Source organism: Mus caroli, chromosome X (genome assembly GCF_900094665.2).
Source record: "Mus caroli chromosome X, CAROLI_EIJ_v1.1, whole genome shotgun sequence".
NCBI classification, from domain to species: domain Eukaryota; kingdom Metazoa; phylum Chordata; class Mammalia; order Rodentia; family Muridae; genus Mus; species Mus caroli.
Window position 1 is genome coordinate 43,996,494 of NC_034589.1, and position 13,630 is coordinate 44,010,123.

General features: G+C 40.5%; 1 protein-coding gene across 5 annotated transcripts in view; it reads right to left on the reverse strand.

The window, feature by feature from the left end:
- Positions 1–13,630, reverse strand: part of Hs6st2 (heparan sulfate 6-O-sulfotransferase 2) — a 279,976-nt gene that overhangs the window by 31,905 nt on the left and 234,441 nt on the right. For 4 of the 5 annotated variants that reach the window (XM_021153458.2, XM_029473693.1, XM_029473695.1 and 1 more), the window contains one exon: positions 9,379–9,465. The exons of the other annotated variant lie outside the window; for it this stretch is intronic. In XM_021153458.2, coding sequence (XP_021009117.1) covers positions 9,379–9,465 — 87 coding nt within the window. The remainder of the gene's footprint in view (positions 1–9,378; positions 9,466–13,630) is intronic. 5 annotated transcript variants of the gene reach the window in all.

Consider the following 13,630-nt stretch of genomic DNA (forward strand, 5'->3'; position numbering starts at 1 on the left):
TCCAGTGCTTTGGACTCTAGCTTTGACATATGGTATAGCTATTATTAAACTACTTTTTCCCACAAGTAGCTTCCCTAAAGGATACTTCCACTCTTCAACCATCTCTCCACTGCCCTATATGTTTATTTTAAACAAAGTTAAATAGGAGAGAATTTACACGTGTGAAAACTCAGATCTACTCAACATTGTAATAGAGCTTCTAACCATTGGAGGAAAGCAAAGAAGAGTCTTATTGGAAAGGAATAATAAAACAGTCATTATTCACAGATGACATAATACTCTGTGTAGAACATCTAATGGTATCTATAAAAGAAAGAGCTCTTGAAATTAATTAATGACCTTATAAAGTCTTCAGTACATAAAATTAATAGGCAAAAATCTACTATAATTCCATATACTTGAAATGAACAACTATACATCAAAACCACTCCAAACCATGGCAACATAGAGCAAAAGTATGAAACATTTGGGACCAAGGGTGTAGCTCTGTAGTAGAGCACTGGCTTAGCACACATCAGACCCTAATGTAAATCCCAAGCACTACAAAAAGGTATGAAATTCTTAAACATTTACACTGCAAAAGATAGGAAACCTGTGCACCTTTAAAATCATAGAGCATTAACAGATCTAAGGCAACGTTCATGGAAGTTCCATGTTGTTGAAATGTTTGTTCTCTCTGGAGCTCATGCACAGATTTAATGCAATCTATGACAAAAATCCTAGTGGAATTTTTAGAGCGAATTATAACTGTATAGGATGTTCTAAGACATCACATAGAAACAGAAAAGATCTAAACTAGCTAAATAACTTTGCAAAGAAAGAATGAAGTGGGTGGGCTCAGATCACCTGATTTGAAAGCTTACTAGAAAGCTACAGCAATTGACATACAATGGTATTAGCACATGAAAAACCATGTCATTTAATAGAATGGAACTGAGAATCTAGATACAGCACAGTTGATTTTAACAAAGGTGCCAAGATAGTTTGATTTAAAAAAAAAAAAAGGATGATGTCAAGAAATGGAACTCACACAATCAGATATCTATATGTGCAGCAGTTTTCATGCAATGCTCCCATAGGCACAGGTGTTTGAACAGTTGGTTCCAGCTGGTGATACTGGTTAGGGAGGTTATGAAACCTTTAGGAGGGTATACATCACTGGAGCAGGCTTTAAGCTTTTGTAGCCTCATCCCCCTTGTAGTTCATTCTCTCTGCTTCCTATGCATGGGTGGAGATGTGATCTCTAGGCCTCCTGCTCCCTTTACCTGTGGCCATGCCTCCTCTATCATCAAGGACTTTCCCTCTGGAAACATAAGGCAAAGTATTTCAGAAGTCACTCTTGGTCATGGTGTTTTACTACAGCAACAAAAAAGTACAATATGTACATTAAAAACTCTCGATTAATCTGGATCCCCAAGATCTCTCAAACACTGGACCACCAAACAGACAGCATACACCAGCTGATATGAGGTCCCAACACACAGTAAAGGACTTCTGGGTTCATTCAGAGATGATGCACCTAACCCTCAAGAGACAGGAGGCGCCAGGGAGTTTAGAGGTCAGGTGGAGTGGAGGGTGGGGGCATCCACGTGGCCACAGGGGGTGGGGAGGAGGTGTGGGATGTAGAGCAGTAGTACAGGAGGGTGGATGGGGAGTGGGGTCAGGGATTGGAATATGGAGTGTAAAAAATAAATCAATTAAAAAAAAACTTTCCCCCACTACCACACACAAACCTTAATTCAAAATGAATAATTAGTCTAAATAAAACAGATAAAAACTATAAAACTTCTAGAAGAAATAGAGGAGTGAACCTTTGTGACTTTGAGTCAGGGAAGGGCTTTTTTAAGAGATGAAACTCAGAGCATGATTCTGGAAAGACAAATATTGATAAACTGGGTTTCAAATTAAAATCATCTACTCTGTTTTAGAATTATTGCACATTCCAGATTGTAAGGCAGTGTTGGATTCCCAATCGTGATCTAGACGGCATGCCACTGTCACTTCCTGTTTCCATACAATCTTAGTACTTCAAGACAAAGTAGTCTGCACTCCATTGGCCCGTTGTCTGAAAACCAATACACTTGTTCCAGAAGCATTCACTGATACTGTTTCTCTAGAATCTGTAATTCCCTTAGCTTGCAAATATCTGGGGGATCCTTACTCCAGAGAGCAGCAGCACCTTGCCTCCTTGAATTTATATGGAAGGTGTTTGTGTTGGGTGGCAGACAAAAAAAAGGTAGGTCCTGTTTTCCAAGGTTCACCCAGCAAAACACACTTTCCCAAGAGGCAGGCACCCATAAGGGACAGTCCTGACCTGTACTCCTTGGGAGGGTCACTTACATTCAGTACATATACTATACCAGATGGAGGGGTGTGGGAACTTGCTCACAAGTGTCCTTTTTTTCTAGATGTGTCATTCATTAGTTCTCTTTTGCAAACTGTATTATGCATATGCTAGCATGAGGTTACTGTTGCTCTACTTCAAGAGCTGGCAAGGTAGATAAGCAAATAAGCAGAGCCAACCAGAGCTTATCAAAATTCTACTGGCAATAATCCTATTGGCCAGGTCATGTCATCCCCAGCTGTAATACACTGGCAAAGGAAACCTACATAATCACTAGTTGACATTTAGTGAACACTTGCCACTTGCCAGGCACTATGAAAGCTCTACTTGGATTAGAACATTTAATCCTCATAACAGCCCAGCGAGGAACATAGAAACTTATGAAGAAGGAGAGCCAGTATTCAAATCCAGGTCTATCTGATTCCAAGGATGATATTTTTCATGAACACAAGGCTGCCTGGTTAATTTATTTTAAGAAGTATTGGGACAATCGTGTACTGTAGCTGCTTGGCCTGAGGTTAAACATCAAAGCATCAAAGTATGGGAAGTTTATGTTATTTATCCCTGGCTACTGTAAATCTTTTTAAAAAGTGGCTTATTTAAGCTTCTTGCCTTATTAATAAATGTTGTTTTCTGGGATTTATCTGAAATTTTCCTTTTTAACCAAAAGTCTCTTAGTAACCTGGCTACAGAAGGAAAAGTCAGGCTACAATGAAACTTGTTCTGTGCATGTCTACTGAGGGGCTGTTTTATCCCCTTTCTTATAAAGAAGCAATGAGAGAGGGAGAAATCAAACAATCAGTTTAATACTTTGGTTTTGTATGAGCTTTGTTGTGTTGGTCTAATAGCCAATCAAAGGACACTATTGATAATAATGTCACCTAAAATTACAAAATCGTATGAAAAGTTGAATACTTAAACACTTGATTAAAATAGAACATACCAGAATTTTGCTCGAAGCATTTACAGCTTTCTTGCTCAGAACAAACACATGTGTCTCAATAAGAGGAAAGAACAATCATGCTATAACACATGATTCTTCCTGTAACGAATATGTATATAGCTAGACCAAACACTTGAGTGAGCCTCTGCAGAGCAAGCAAGCCCTCACTTCTTCCTGAAACAGGAAAGCCAACCAAAGCCATGTTCCACCCTACTCCCATTAAGATCCTGCAAAGTAGATAACAGAATTCTCTCTGTGACAAATCTTTCAGCCAGTCTTAGTTGTAATCAGTCATCCTGTAGCATCTGCTATTAGAGTGAGTCCTGGGCAGATTTGTGACATGAGCAAAAGTTGGACCTTGTCATTTTATCATGTAACTGTTATTCCCTTCCCTTAGCATTTAAGCAAATACTTACAGTACTTAGTTCACCATTTATGGTATCACTTACCAGGTACCATGGTTGGTTGATCTGGCCTGACTTTTAATATTAATGGCCTTCAAGAGTATTTGAGCCACACATGGTGGTACATGCCTTAAATCCCAGTACTAAGGTGGCAGAGGAAGGCAGACTTCAATGAGATCAAGGCCAGTCTGGTCTACATAGTAAGCCCCAGACCAGCCTGGGCTATATAGTAAGGCCTTACATCAAGAAAAAAGAAGTATTTAAAATTAGGAGTTGGTCCATGCCTTTCCATAGTCTCAGCCTATGTGAAAATAGCTCATACTGAGATTAACTGATTTCAAGTATCATCTCATCTGCATGCAATCTAATTTAATGGGTACCCCTGGATAATATATACTATATTGGACATATTGGTGTAAGCACACACACACACACACTTATTGTACCAAAATATCTGACTGATATGACTGAAGGAGGAGAGCTTTATTTTGGTTCACAATCCTAGGAATACAGTCTAGAAAGACAAAGAAAGCATACTAGTTCTCAGCCTTGGTCAGTCTGTAGTGGCAAGAGTTTGTGGACTAGTTTGTTATAACAGCTACCATGTCGGGAAGCAAAGAGCATAGGGTAAAAGAAGAGATAGTTTAAGCATAAGCCCCATTCTTATGTCCCTACATCCGTACCAGGCACAGCATGTAAATGGTTCCATAACCTCTCAGAATAGCACCAGTAGCTAGGGCCCAAGTGTTCAAACACAGTAGCATGAGTGGCACATTGAACATTCAATACTTAAGTTTATTAAGTACATTTTTTGAGACAGGGCTCTGCTATGCAGCCCAGGCTGACCTCAAATTCACAGTCTGTCTCTCTCAGCCTCCTAAGAACGTCCACACACATGGAAGAGTATGAGCATGTAGAAGCTAAAGGTCTCTTTCTGGTCTGGATCCCATCAAACCGGTTAGGATGGATAGTCATTTATCCTAAGGGATGTTTGTGTCAGCCTTCACCGTGCTGGGATTACACACATGTGCTAAGCGTTCTTGTATAGGTTCTGGGGAAGGAGCTCAGGTATGTCATAATGCTTATATGGTAAGCACTTTACTGACTAAGCTATCTCATTAGCATTTCAATGTATTTTAAGATGATATTTTCAGCTGATGATGAGTTTATCAGGACAAAAGCCTAGTATAAGTTGAAGAGCATCTATAGCTCTACATAGAAATGACCACCAGCATGAGTTGTTTGATTTGAGAGAAAACATCTGTGTTGATGTTTACATTCTAATTACTGCATCGCCCACCAGCAAAGCATTACATTAAAAGCTTCAGACAGTGCAACAATGTTGGGAAAGAGCCCCTCTCCAAACACAGGATATAGAATGGCATTTCAGACAGAAATGAAGAACTGGAGACGGGGCACACCTTTTCCCTTTCTCCACCACTACTGCTATATTTTGTATAAAGTGGAATGATTACAATTCGTCCAAATTCTCTATCTTCACTGAATGCCTCCCCCCAACCCATGCATCATGGGATATGGAGAGCAAAGCACATTGTTGGACCTCAGAGACGAAAATGGGCCAGGAGCTGAAGTGATGTTCTCTGGGAAAATGATACTAGTCCTTACTGAACATGGGGTTTTGAGGACAGCATTAGATGACCAGAATTCTAGGCTGCCATCTTCTACTGACTGGATGTGTGACTCAGGGGGAGTGATTTACGTTTCGTTAGTGGTGGTATCCTTATCTGCAATCTGTCCAACAAAAGAACTAGTCTCATGTAAAGATTGAAAATATTCTGATACAAAATGAGCACCTTTAAGATATGGTGACAGATGTCCCTAATCCAAGAGTGAAAAGAACTTGTGAGTTCAAAGCCAGACTGGCCAACATAGTAGGGCGAATATCTCAAGAAACCAAAACAAGTAAGCCAAATTGAATACTTGGAGAGCTCCTCGTGGTAGCGACTCATTGTAAGCCTTGAGAGTTTCAGTGCCTTCTGCAGATGATCCAGGAAGAAGTAAACTGATTGACTATGGACTGCTGTGTTGGGCAGAGTAACATGTTTATATTCCAAAAAGAAGCCTCATGTGAGGCTCAGAGCTGTGGCCTGACCTTGTTGGTCATGGGTCAGCAGCACCTGGAAAAGTTACACTGTTTGGTCTAAACGATTGGTTCCGTTCTGATTTCTGTCTCTGTCTTGTCAATCTGACTCACTGTCAACACTGAAGAAATTGCTTGCTCCTCGTTGGAAGTCATTGCCAGGGTGGTCTGGCTCTGCTGCCCAGCTATATCCCACTCCATCTGTTCCTCCCTAAAACAGAAGGTTGGCTGCCCAGCTTCAGATCCGGGCAATGCAACAGAGAAAGCAGAATTGACACAACTTCCAAGCTGGAGGTTTCCTGTGCTCCGCACTGCCTATGCCTCACTGGACCTCAGTGGGCTCTAAATAGGTGGAAGGAGTAATTGCTCATGCAGTTTTAGCATTGACCTACACCACAACTCCCATTTCTCTAATCCACCTATCCATCCAGCATGTATTTTCTCTGTGGAAAGAGGAAGGGTGAGCATGGTATATGTATGTTTGTATGCAGATAAGCATGTCTCCATACAATCACACATGATGACAAGAGGAGGGTGTAATGGGTCTTTATTCTTTGCCTTCTTTCCTTGAAACAGAACTCAAAGCTCACTTTTCCAGTTTCACTGAATTTGGCTAGCAACAAGCTCCTGGCACTCACTTGCTTTTGTCCCCTAACACTGGAGTTATAGGCATATGCTTACCATACCCTGTGCTGGCAAGAGGAATTTGAACACAGGTCCTTATATTTGCGGAGAAAGTGCTCCACCCACTGAGACACCTCCCGAGCCCTGCAAGTTGCATTTTTTCTGTACTTCACCTAGCCTTGTTACTTGAGAGGTGAATATTGATAACATTAAAGGGTTTAGAATTTATTTCACCACTATCCCCACATGATTTGACTCCTGTACCCCAATAATTGCATTGGTCAAGGTAACTCCAAACACAGCCTGTGAGTCTTTCATTGCATCACTTAAACAGCATATCATCATTCTCGGTTTTCTTTACCAAGACTGTGAGCTCCTTGGTCCTTGCTGAATGTTTTATTTATTACCTATGGGGCCCCAGGATATAGCACAGAGGTACAAAGTAGATTCACTCTCTCTCCCCCCATTTCATAAATATATAGTATAATAACTTCTAGGACTTGAATCAAAGATGGTTCTTGCAAAAAATATAGATCTAAATTAAATATATTATCTCCTGAATCATGATGCCTTCACTTGTAAAGTAGAAATAATAATAATAATAATAATAATAATAATATCTACTTTGTGAGTTTCATATGAGCAAGGATTAATGAGGAAAAATGTACCACATGATACATACACAGGCTGGCACATGAGCACACAAGAAATACATATAGGTTATTAATTTTTGTCATGAGGCGAACTTGACACAGCTTGACTTTTGGATTTTATATTTCTTCAGAAAATAGAATAGCTGACTTCTTTTCAGAGACATACACACTTTCTCTCTTGCAGCCTATATCTAGCCTCAAAAATAGCACAGAGAAACTAAAAAGAAAAAAACCTACTCTATAACTATACATCTTACTGTCATTAGATCAAATAACACCAGAAAACCCAGCAGAATGGCACCTTCGATGCTGGCTGTAGCTACCACTATACACCCTGCAGCCAAGAAAGTGCAAGGACAACTCAGCAGGAAGTATATAGAACACCTTTCTCTGAGCCTCACAGCGGAATACCTAAACTTTGATAGACAGTATTCTAATGGGTGTGAAGAAGGCCCCCAAGTGTCTTACCATGGAACACCAGCACTGTTTCTGAGGCCAAAGATAGCCTAAGGCAGAGGAAATATGCAGTAACATACTAAGAAAAAAATTCTACCTCTGCAAACCAATGGGAGAGAAGTGATACAAAGGAATCTGGCCCACATAACCATGAAGAAGGAAACTGAAAACGTTCTAATTTAATACTAATAGTTAACCATGTTGATGAGAAGTTAGAAGTTAACCAGTCTGTAAGATACTATATATGGCAAATAAAAGACATTCATCTCAGACTGTAGAAAAGGTAGAAGCTTAGGATGGATCATGGCTACTTGGGCATGTATTTATTCAGCCCTCCAATTGTGAACAAGCTGAGTACAGTATTCAGCATGCATCTTCTATATCAACTTCACTTATACCAACTGCTCTTTACGTGATACACAGAGCATTTTCACTTAGATTGGGCACCTGCAAAGTCCGAAGAAACAAAGCAATGCTCCTTTTTAATGTGCATCTGCAAATCACAAATATCCAGGATTATACATCAGGGTCTAATGAATAAAAATTTCACTGTGGAATCAGTGTGACAGGTATGTGTGTGAGAGGGACTGTGCCCAGACAGGGTCTATCATTTCTACAAGCCTGGAGTTAAAACAACTCTCCAGTGCTTCACTGTGAACTGAGAGTGTGCAGTAACAACGGAGTGGGACTAATTTGGAAACCATCAGCTGTTTGGAAAGGGTATATCAGTTCCATTCCTCCATAATTTATACAGCATGTTGACCATAATGCTTGGCGATAAATAACTGAAATGAATTCTAACTGTTCAGAGAGTTAGTCTCATATTCTTGTCACCACTTTTCGTATTTTCATGAGAGGCCATGATTGACTTAATATGTAAAACTGAAACGGTATTCAGGAAGTAAAAAAGAAGGGGAAAGATGCAGTCAGTAGATCTTTCACATTGGGAATTGAATAGAAGGTCATATTTCAAGTGCAGTATTTAGTGTCCAGTGCTGAATATATATATATATATATATATATATATATATATATATATATATATATAATATATGACCATTACAAATCCACCTTCCATTCAGAGCCTTGCTCTTGTCATGACATATCTTATTATTCAATTAGAGCTTCTAGTGTAATGGAGGCATCTTTCATCTTCTAGATGCAGGCCAGCACAAAGCACAACATCCTTGGGAAAGAGCCTATGAGAAAAACTGAGTTGTTGGCAAAATGGCTGCAGCTACTTGGAGAGGGCATTGCCTAACGGAAGTTATGTCACCTGTATGGGGAAACACCACAGAATACTATGTACTCTCCAAGATGAGAGATTAGCTAAAGCTGTCTTCTGGAACCATCTTAAAAACAAAAATATACTACCACAAATATCTAACCAACACAAGTTTTGACAATGCAAAAAAAAAAAAAAAACAGATATAAGATGCACATGCTAGTTATTGTGAAAAGAATAAACACACCGTGTAGTCAGTGATACAATGAAAATGTAAATGTATTTAAATGAGGACAACTATAGACTGGCTTTCCAGATCAGTCTAATTCAACTCCAAATCTCAAAACCCAGATTTCCATGCATTGCACAAAGCATAAGTGATGGACCAGTGCTGCCTTTCCACACATACGTCCTTATTCTTCACTTCTGCAAAATCATCTCTTGGCTTTTCTTCCCCCTCCCTCGTCCTTACACCAGTTTCACCTACATAGATATTGTTCTTTAAATTACCACTGTCAAGCACACAAAAAGCATCACACACATCTTCGCTGAATGGTTAAGGATGAATGATGAAGTGAGGGCACATTGTGGTAACTCTGTGAGATGCACAACAGCACTGTTCACTTACTTCCCACTCTTCGATGTGCTCCGGGGCTTTGTGGAGGATGGAGAGTTGGCACCTGAGTTGAAGTTTGAAGAACCCCATCTATCCTTACTATACCCACCGAACAAAAACATATACAAAGAACACGGAGACAAAAAGCAATTAGTTATTTCACTTAACGATTTTTGAGACCCCTTTCCCTCTTTTTCCCTCCCTCTCCCTCTTTTTCCCTCTCTTTCTCCTCTCCCCCATATCTCTCTCTCAGCATCTTTTTATCCAGTGATGTCCTTCAATGTCAAAGACAGTGGGAACTATTAGTCAAGGTCAAATAAAACAACAGCCTTTTAGAGATTCAAAGTTTAACCTGTTAGTTTACATTAATGGTACTACTATAGCTCAAGCTTCCAAGAAGGCTCTAGTGAAAAAAAAATGGTATAAAATACTTAGTCAGAAGAGAATAGTTTCTTTTCAACAAAAACCAAAACCAAAGACTCTTAAATTTCCAGCCACTGGAGTGTCTGCACCGTAAGTTCAGTCCTAAAGCTGCTGACTTTCAGTAAAGGATGTGGATACTATATCCCAAAGACTTCAAAATGTCTTTGGGAGATACTATCACTAGATGAATTTATAATTTTCACTCATAATGTTGCATGGGAAGGCCATGAATTGAGATACTCTTGCCAGAGAAGCACCACTTGCTTCATGAGTAATTGAATTTAAATTTCCACCTTCAATAATTCCACAGCTTATGTCAAACCTTGGAAACAAATACTAAATAAATCACAAGGAAGGGTCTGCTTAATCTCATCAGGTTAATAAACGAAGGCAAATTAATCACCTCGAGGTAAACAAAGAGGCATAATTGATTGGAGTCTCCTTGATTACTTTATTCTATTTCCTTTATCAAACTATTTTACCATTATCTTCAATTCAGTTGCTTTGCCTTGAAATTAATACTTTACTTCATCTTTAGATTTCCATGGAAACCAACTCAATGCCTTTCTCTCTATTTGACGTGTGGAATTTTTTTAATCCTAATTTCATCAGAATTTTTTTTTCTGTTACTAAAATCTTTGTTAGCATAACATCTTATATATAGTGGAGGTAAAAGTTGCCTGTCTTGTTGTTCTAGGTATATAATAGAAGTTTCTTTTAATTTTTAAATTAATTACTTATTGTGTGTGTACACTCAAGTGCATATGCACATGTGGTATAGTATGTGCATTGAGGTCACAGGGCAACTTGTAGGAATAAGTTTACTCCTTCTACTCTATAGGACCCAAGGGAGGTACTTACTTCATTGGGCATGGCAGCAAGTGCTCTGGGTTGTCTTATCAGCCCAGGACCTTTCTTGTTAAATTTGAAATTTATTGTGTGTGTGTGTGTGTGTGTGTGTGTGTGTGTGTGTGTGTGTGCACGTACGCAAGCCTGCACGTGCACACATGCACACAATGTTTGCTTGGAGATGTGCGGGTGTGTGCGTCATGGTGCATATGGAAATCAGGAAACAGTTTTCAGTTGTTTCGCCTTCAGCCAAAGGTTTCCATGGTCAAACGGGGTTGCTGGGTCTAGTCAGCGATCGCTTTTACCTGCTGAGTCACCTCACTCATGGGTCCAGGACCTTGTGTGAATAGAGAATAGTGTCTAAGAGAATGCCAAAGAACTTTCTAGAATCTCGTGAATCTTTAAAGCACTTATGTGAAGGCTGGGAGGGTGTCATGAACAGCATTTTGTTCTATAGTCACTGGCTTCATAAGGGCATCAGGGTGTGATTGGAACAAGAGATGATGAGGGGTGATTATAAAGGTAGTAAGATGTATATGTACAGACAAACACTAATCAGGTGACTGAGTGTCCATAAGGGCCAAAACCATCCAAGTAAGATGGGACCTATGCAGGTGGGCTCTGATACTGCTGCCCGGTATGTGGCTCTGCAGTTACATGCGGAGATTCTAAACAGCAAAGTAGGAGATACACCCTTAACTATGCTGTTCACTACCTGCTAATGGGGACCTAGGAGCTGTTATGACTTCATGTGAAAGAACTCCTTAGGCAGTTCAGGGATGAATCAGTCACACTCTCCGTGTAGAACGAGGCCAGAAATTGGTTGTCACAATTCAAATCTGGACAAAAGATTCTGGGTCAGAAAGAACAATCAGAAGTATATATGAAGCAATGAATTTATGAAATTCTTAGGCAAATGGATGGATCTGGAGGATATCATCCTGAATGAGGTAATCCAATCACAAAAGAACATACATGTTATGCACTCACTGATAAGTAGATAGTAGCCCAAAAGCTCAGAATACCCAAGATACAATTCACAGACCACATGAAGCTCAAGAAGGAAGACCAAAGTGTGGATACTTCGTTCCTCCTTAGAATGGGGAACAAAATACCCATGGAGCAAGTTACAGAGACAAAATTTGGAGCTGAGATGGGAGGAAGGACTATCCAGAGACTGCCCTACCTGGGGATCCACCCCATAATCAGCCACCAAATGCAGACACTATTGCATACACCAGCAAGATTTTGCTGAAAGGACCCTGATATAGCTGACTCTTGAGAGGCTATGCCAGTGCCTGGCAAATACAGAAGTGGATGCTCACAGTCATCTATAGGGTGGAACACAGGGTCCCCAATGGAGAAGCTAGAGAAAGTACCCAAGAGCTGAAGGGGTCTGCAACCCTATAGGTGGAACAACAATATGAACTAACCAGTACCCCCAGAGCTTGTGTCCCTAGCTGCATATGTAGCAGAAGATGGCCTAGTCTGCCATCATTGGGAAAAGAGGCCCCTTGGTCTTGCAAACTTTATATGCCCCAGTAAAGGGGAATGCCAGGGTCAAGAAGTGGGAGTGGGTGGGCCAGGGAGCAGGGCAGAGGAGGAGGGTATAGGGGACTTTTGGGATAGCATTTGAAATGTAAATAAAGAAAATATCTAATAAAAAAAAGAAAATATCTTAAGGATACCTGTTACTTTGGATGGTAATAGATAGCAGAAGGAAGGAAAGAAGGAAGGAAGGGAAGGGAAGGAGAAGAGGGGGGCACAGGAAAAGGAAGTTCATTCACATTCAGAATCATTCAAAACTGTGTTTTTGAACCATTGTGTGAAGTCTGATGCAAAGGATGCAATAAGCTTTTGGTTTCAAAGCATAAAAAGAATCTGGGGCTATATCTCAGTTAGTTGAAAAATGTCTGTATATTAATCTCTTGCTTGGATCCCCAGCGCCACAGACGAAATCGGGTGGCTGTGTACATCTGTAACCCAGCACTTCGGAAGTGGAAATGGGAGGATAAAAAGTTTAGGCTCGTACTCAATTGTGAATCAAGTCTGAGGGCAGGATGGGCTACCAGGAGCCCTGACTCACAAGGTAGAAGAGTGCAAGGAGATCCCAGCCATCTCACTTCTACATTCCTGGGCACTGGGCCTCTTACAATCTGTCACTCACCACAGTAGGCAGTGGGGAATTTGTTGGAAGCACTCTAAAACCAAAGAACTTCTAAATCACCCTGCACACACTACAGGCTCAGATTGTGTGCCCAGAAGTTTAGGCATCCCAGTACTTTTGAATAAAACAACACCCATTGTCACTGTTAAATCCCCACCTCTGTGACTGCAAAAGCCAGACATCAGTCTGTAATAGCAGACTTATTGTTAACTGCTTCTCTGGAGGTGGGTTATCCTGGGGCAGCAACCTTTTAATGATGTAAATGATCTGACTCCACTCCATCCCCTAGACCTACAGCCAAATCCCCCAAAGTGCAAATCTGAGGGGAATGGAAACAAACACAAACATTCTCAAGAATAAATCACACAGGGAAGGTATGTCACCAAGGCCAGAGGTGAAAGTACTCAAATGTCTCCAAATGTGTATTCTGTGCAAATAACAGATGGGCTCCCAGTGGGGGAATGTATCAGAAAGGGGAGTGGCAAGAGGAACTTCCGGGCAGGCTTGGATCCTAGGAGGACAATTGTGTAGCTATCCTAAGGAGAGTTGTACAGAAAGGTCAGCCAAATATTGGCGAAAAGAAGCCATCCTTCCTGCTCTCTGAGATCTAGTCTGGGTAGAGAAACCTGGACAAGATGCTATAAATCTCAAACCTTGAAACACAAAGAATGAAAGCAGGAATTCTGAGGGCCTTGAATTCTCCCACAGTGCCTCAGAAGAGATAAAGAGAAAATACTGCTTCAATAGACTACTGGGAGCCTCAAAGAGCTGGGTTTAAAGGCCCAAGGATTAAGATGCTGCCAAGAATTCTGGTCTCTGAAACAT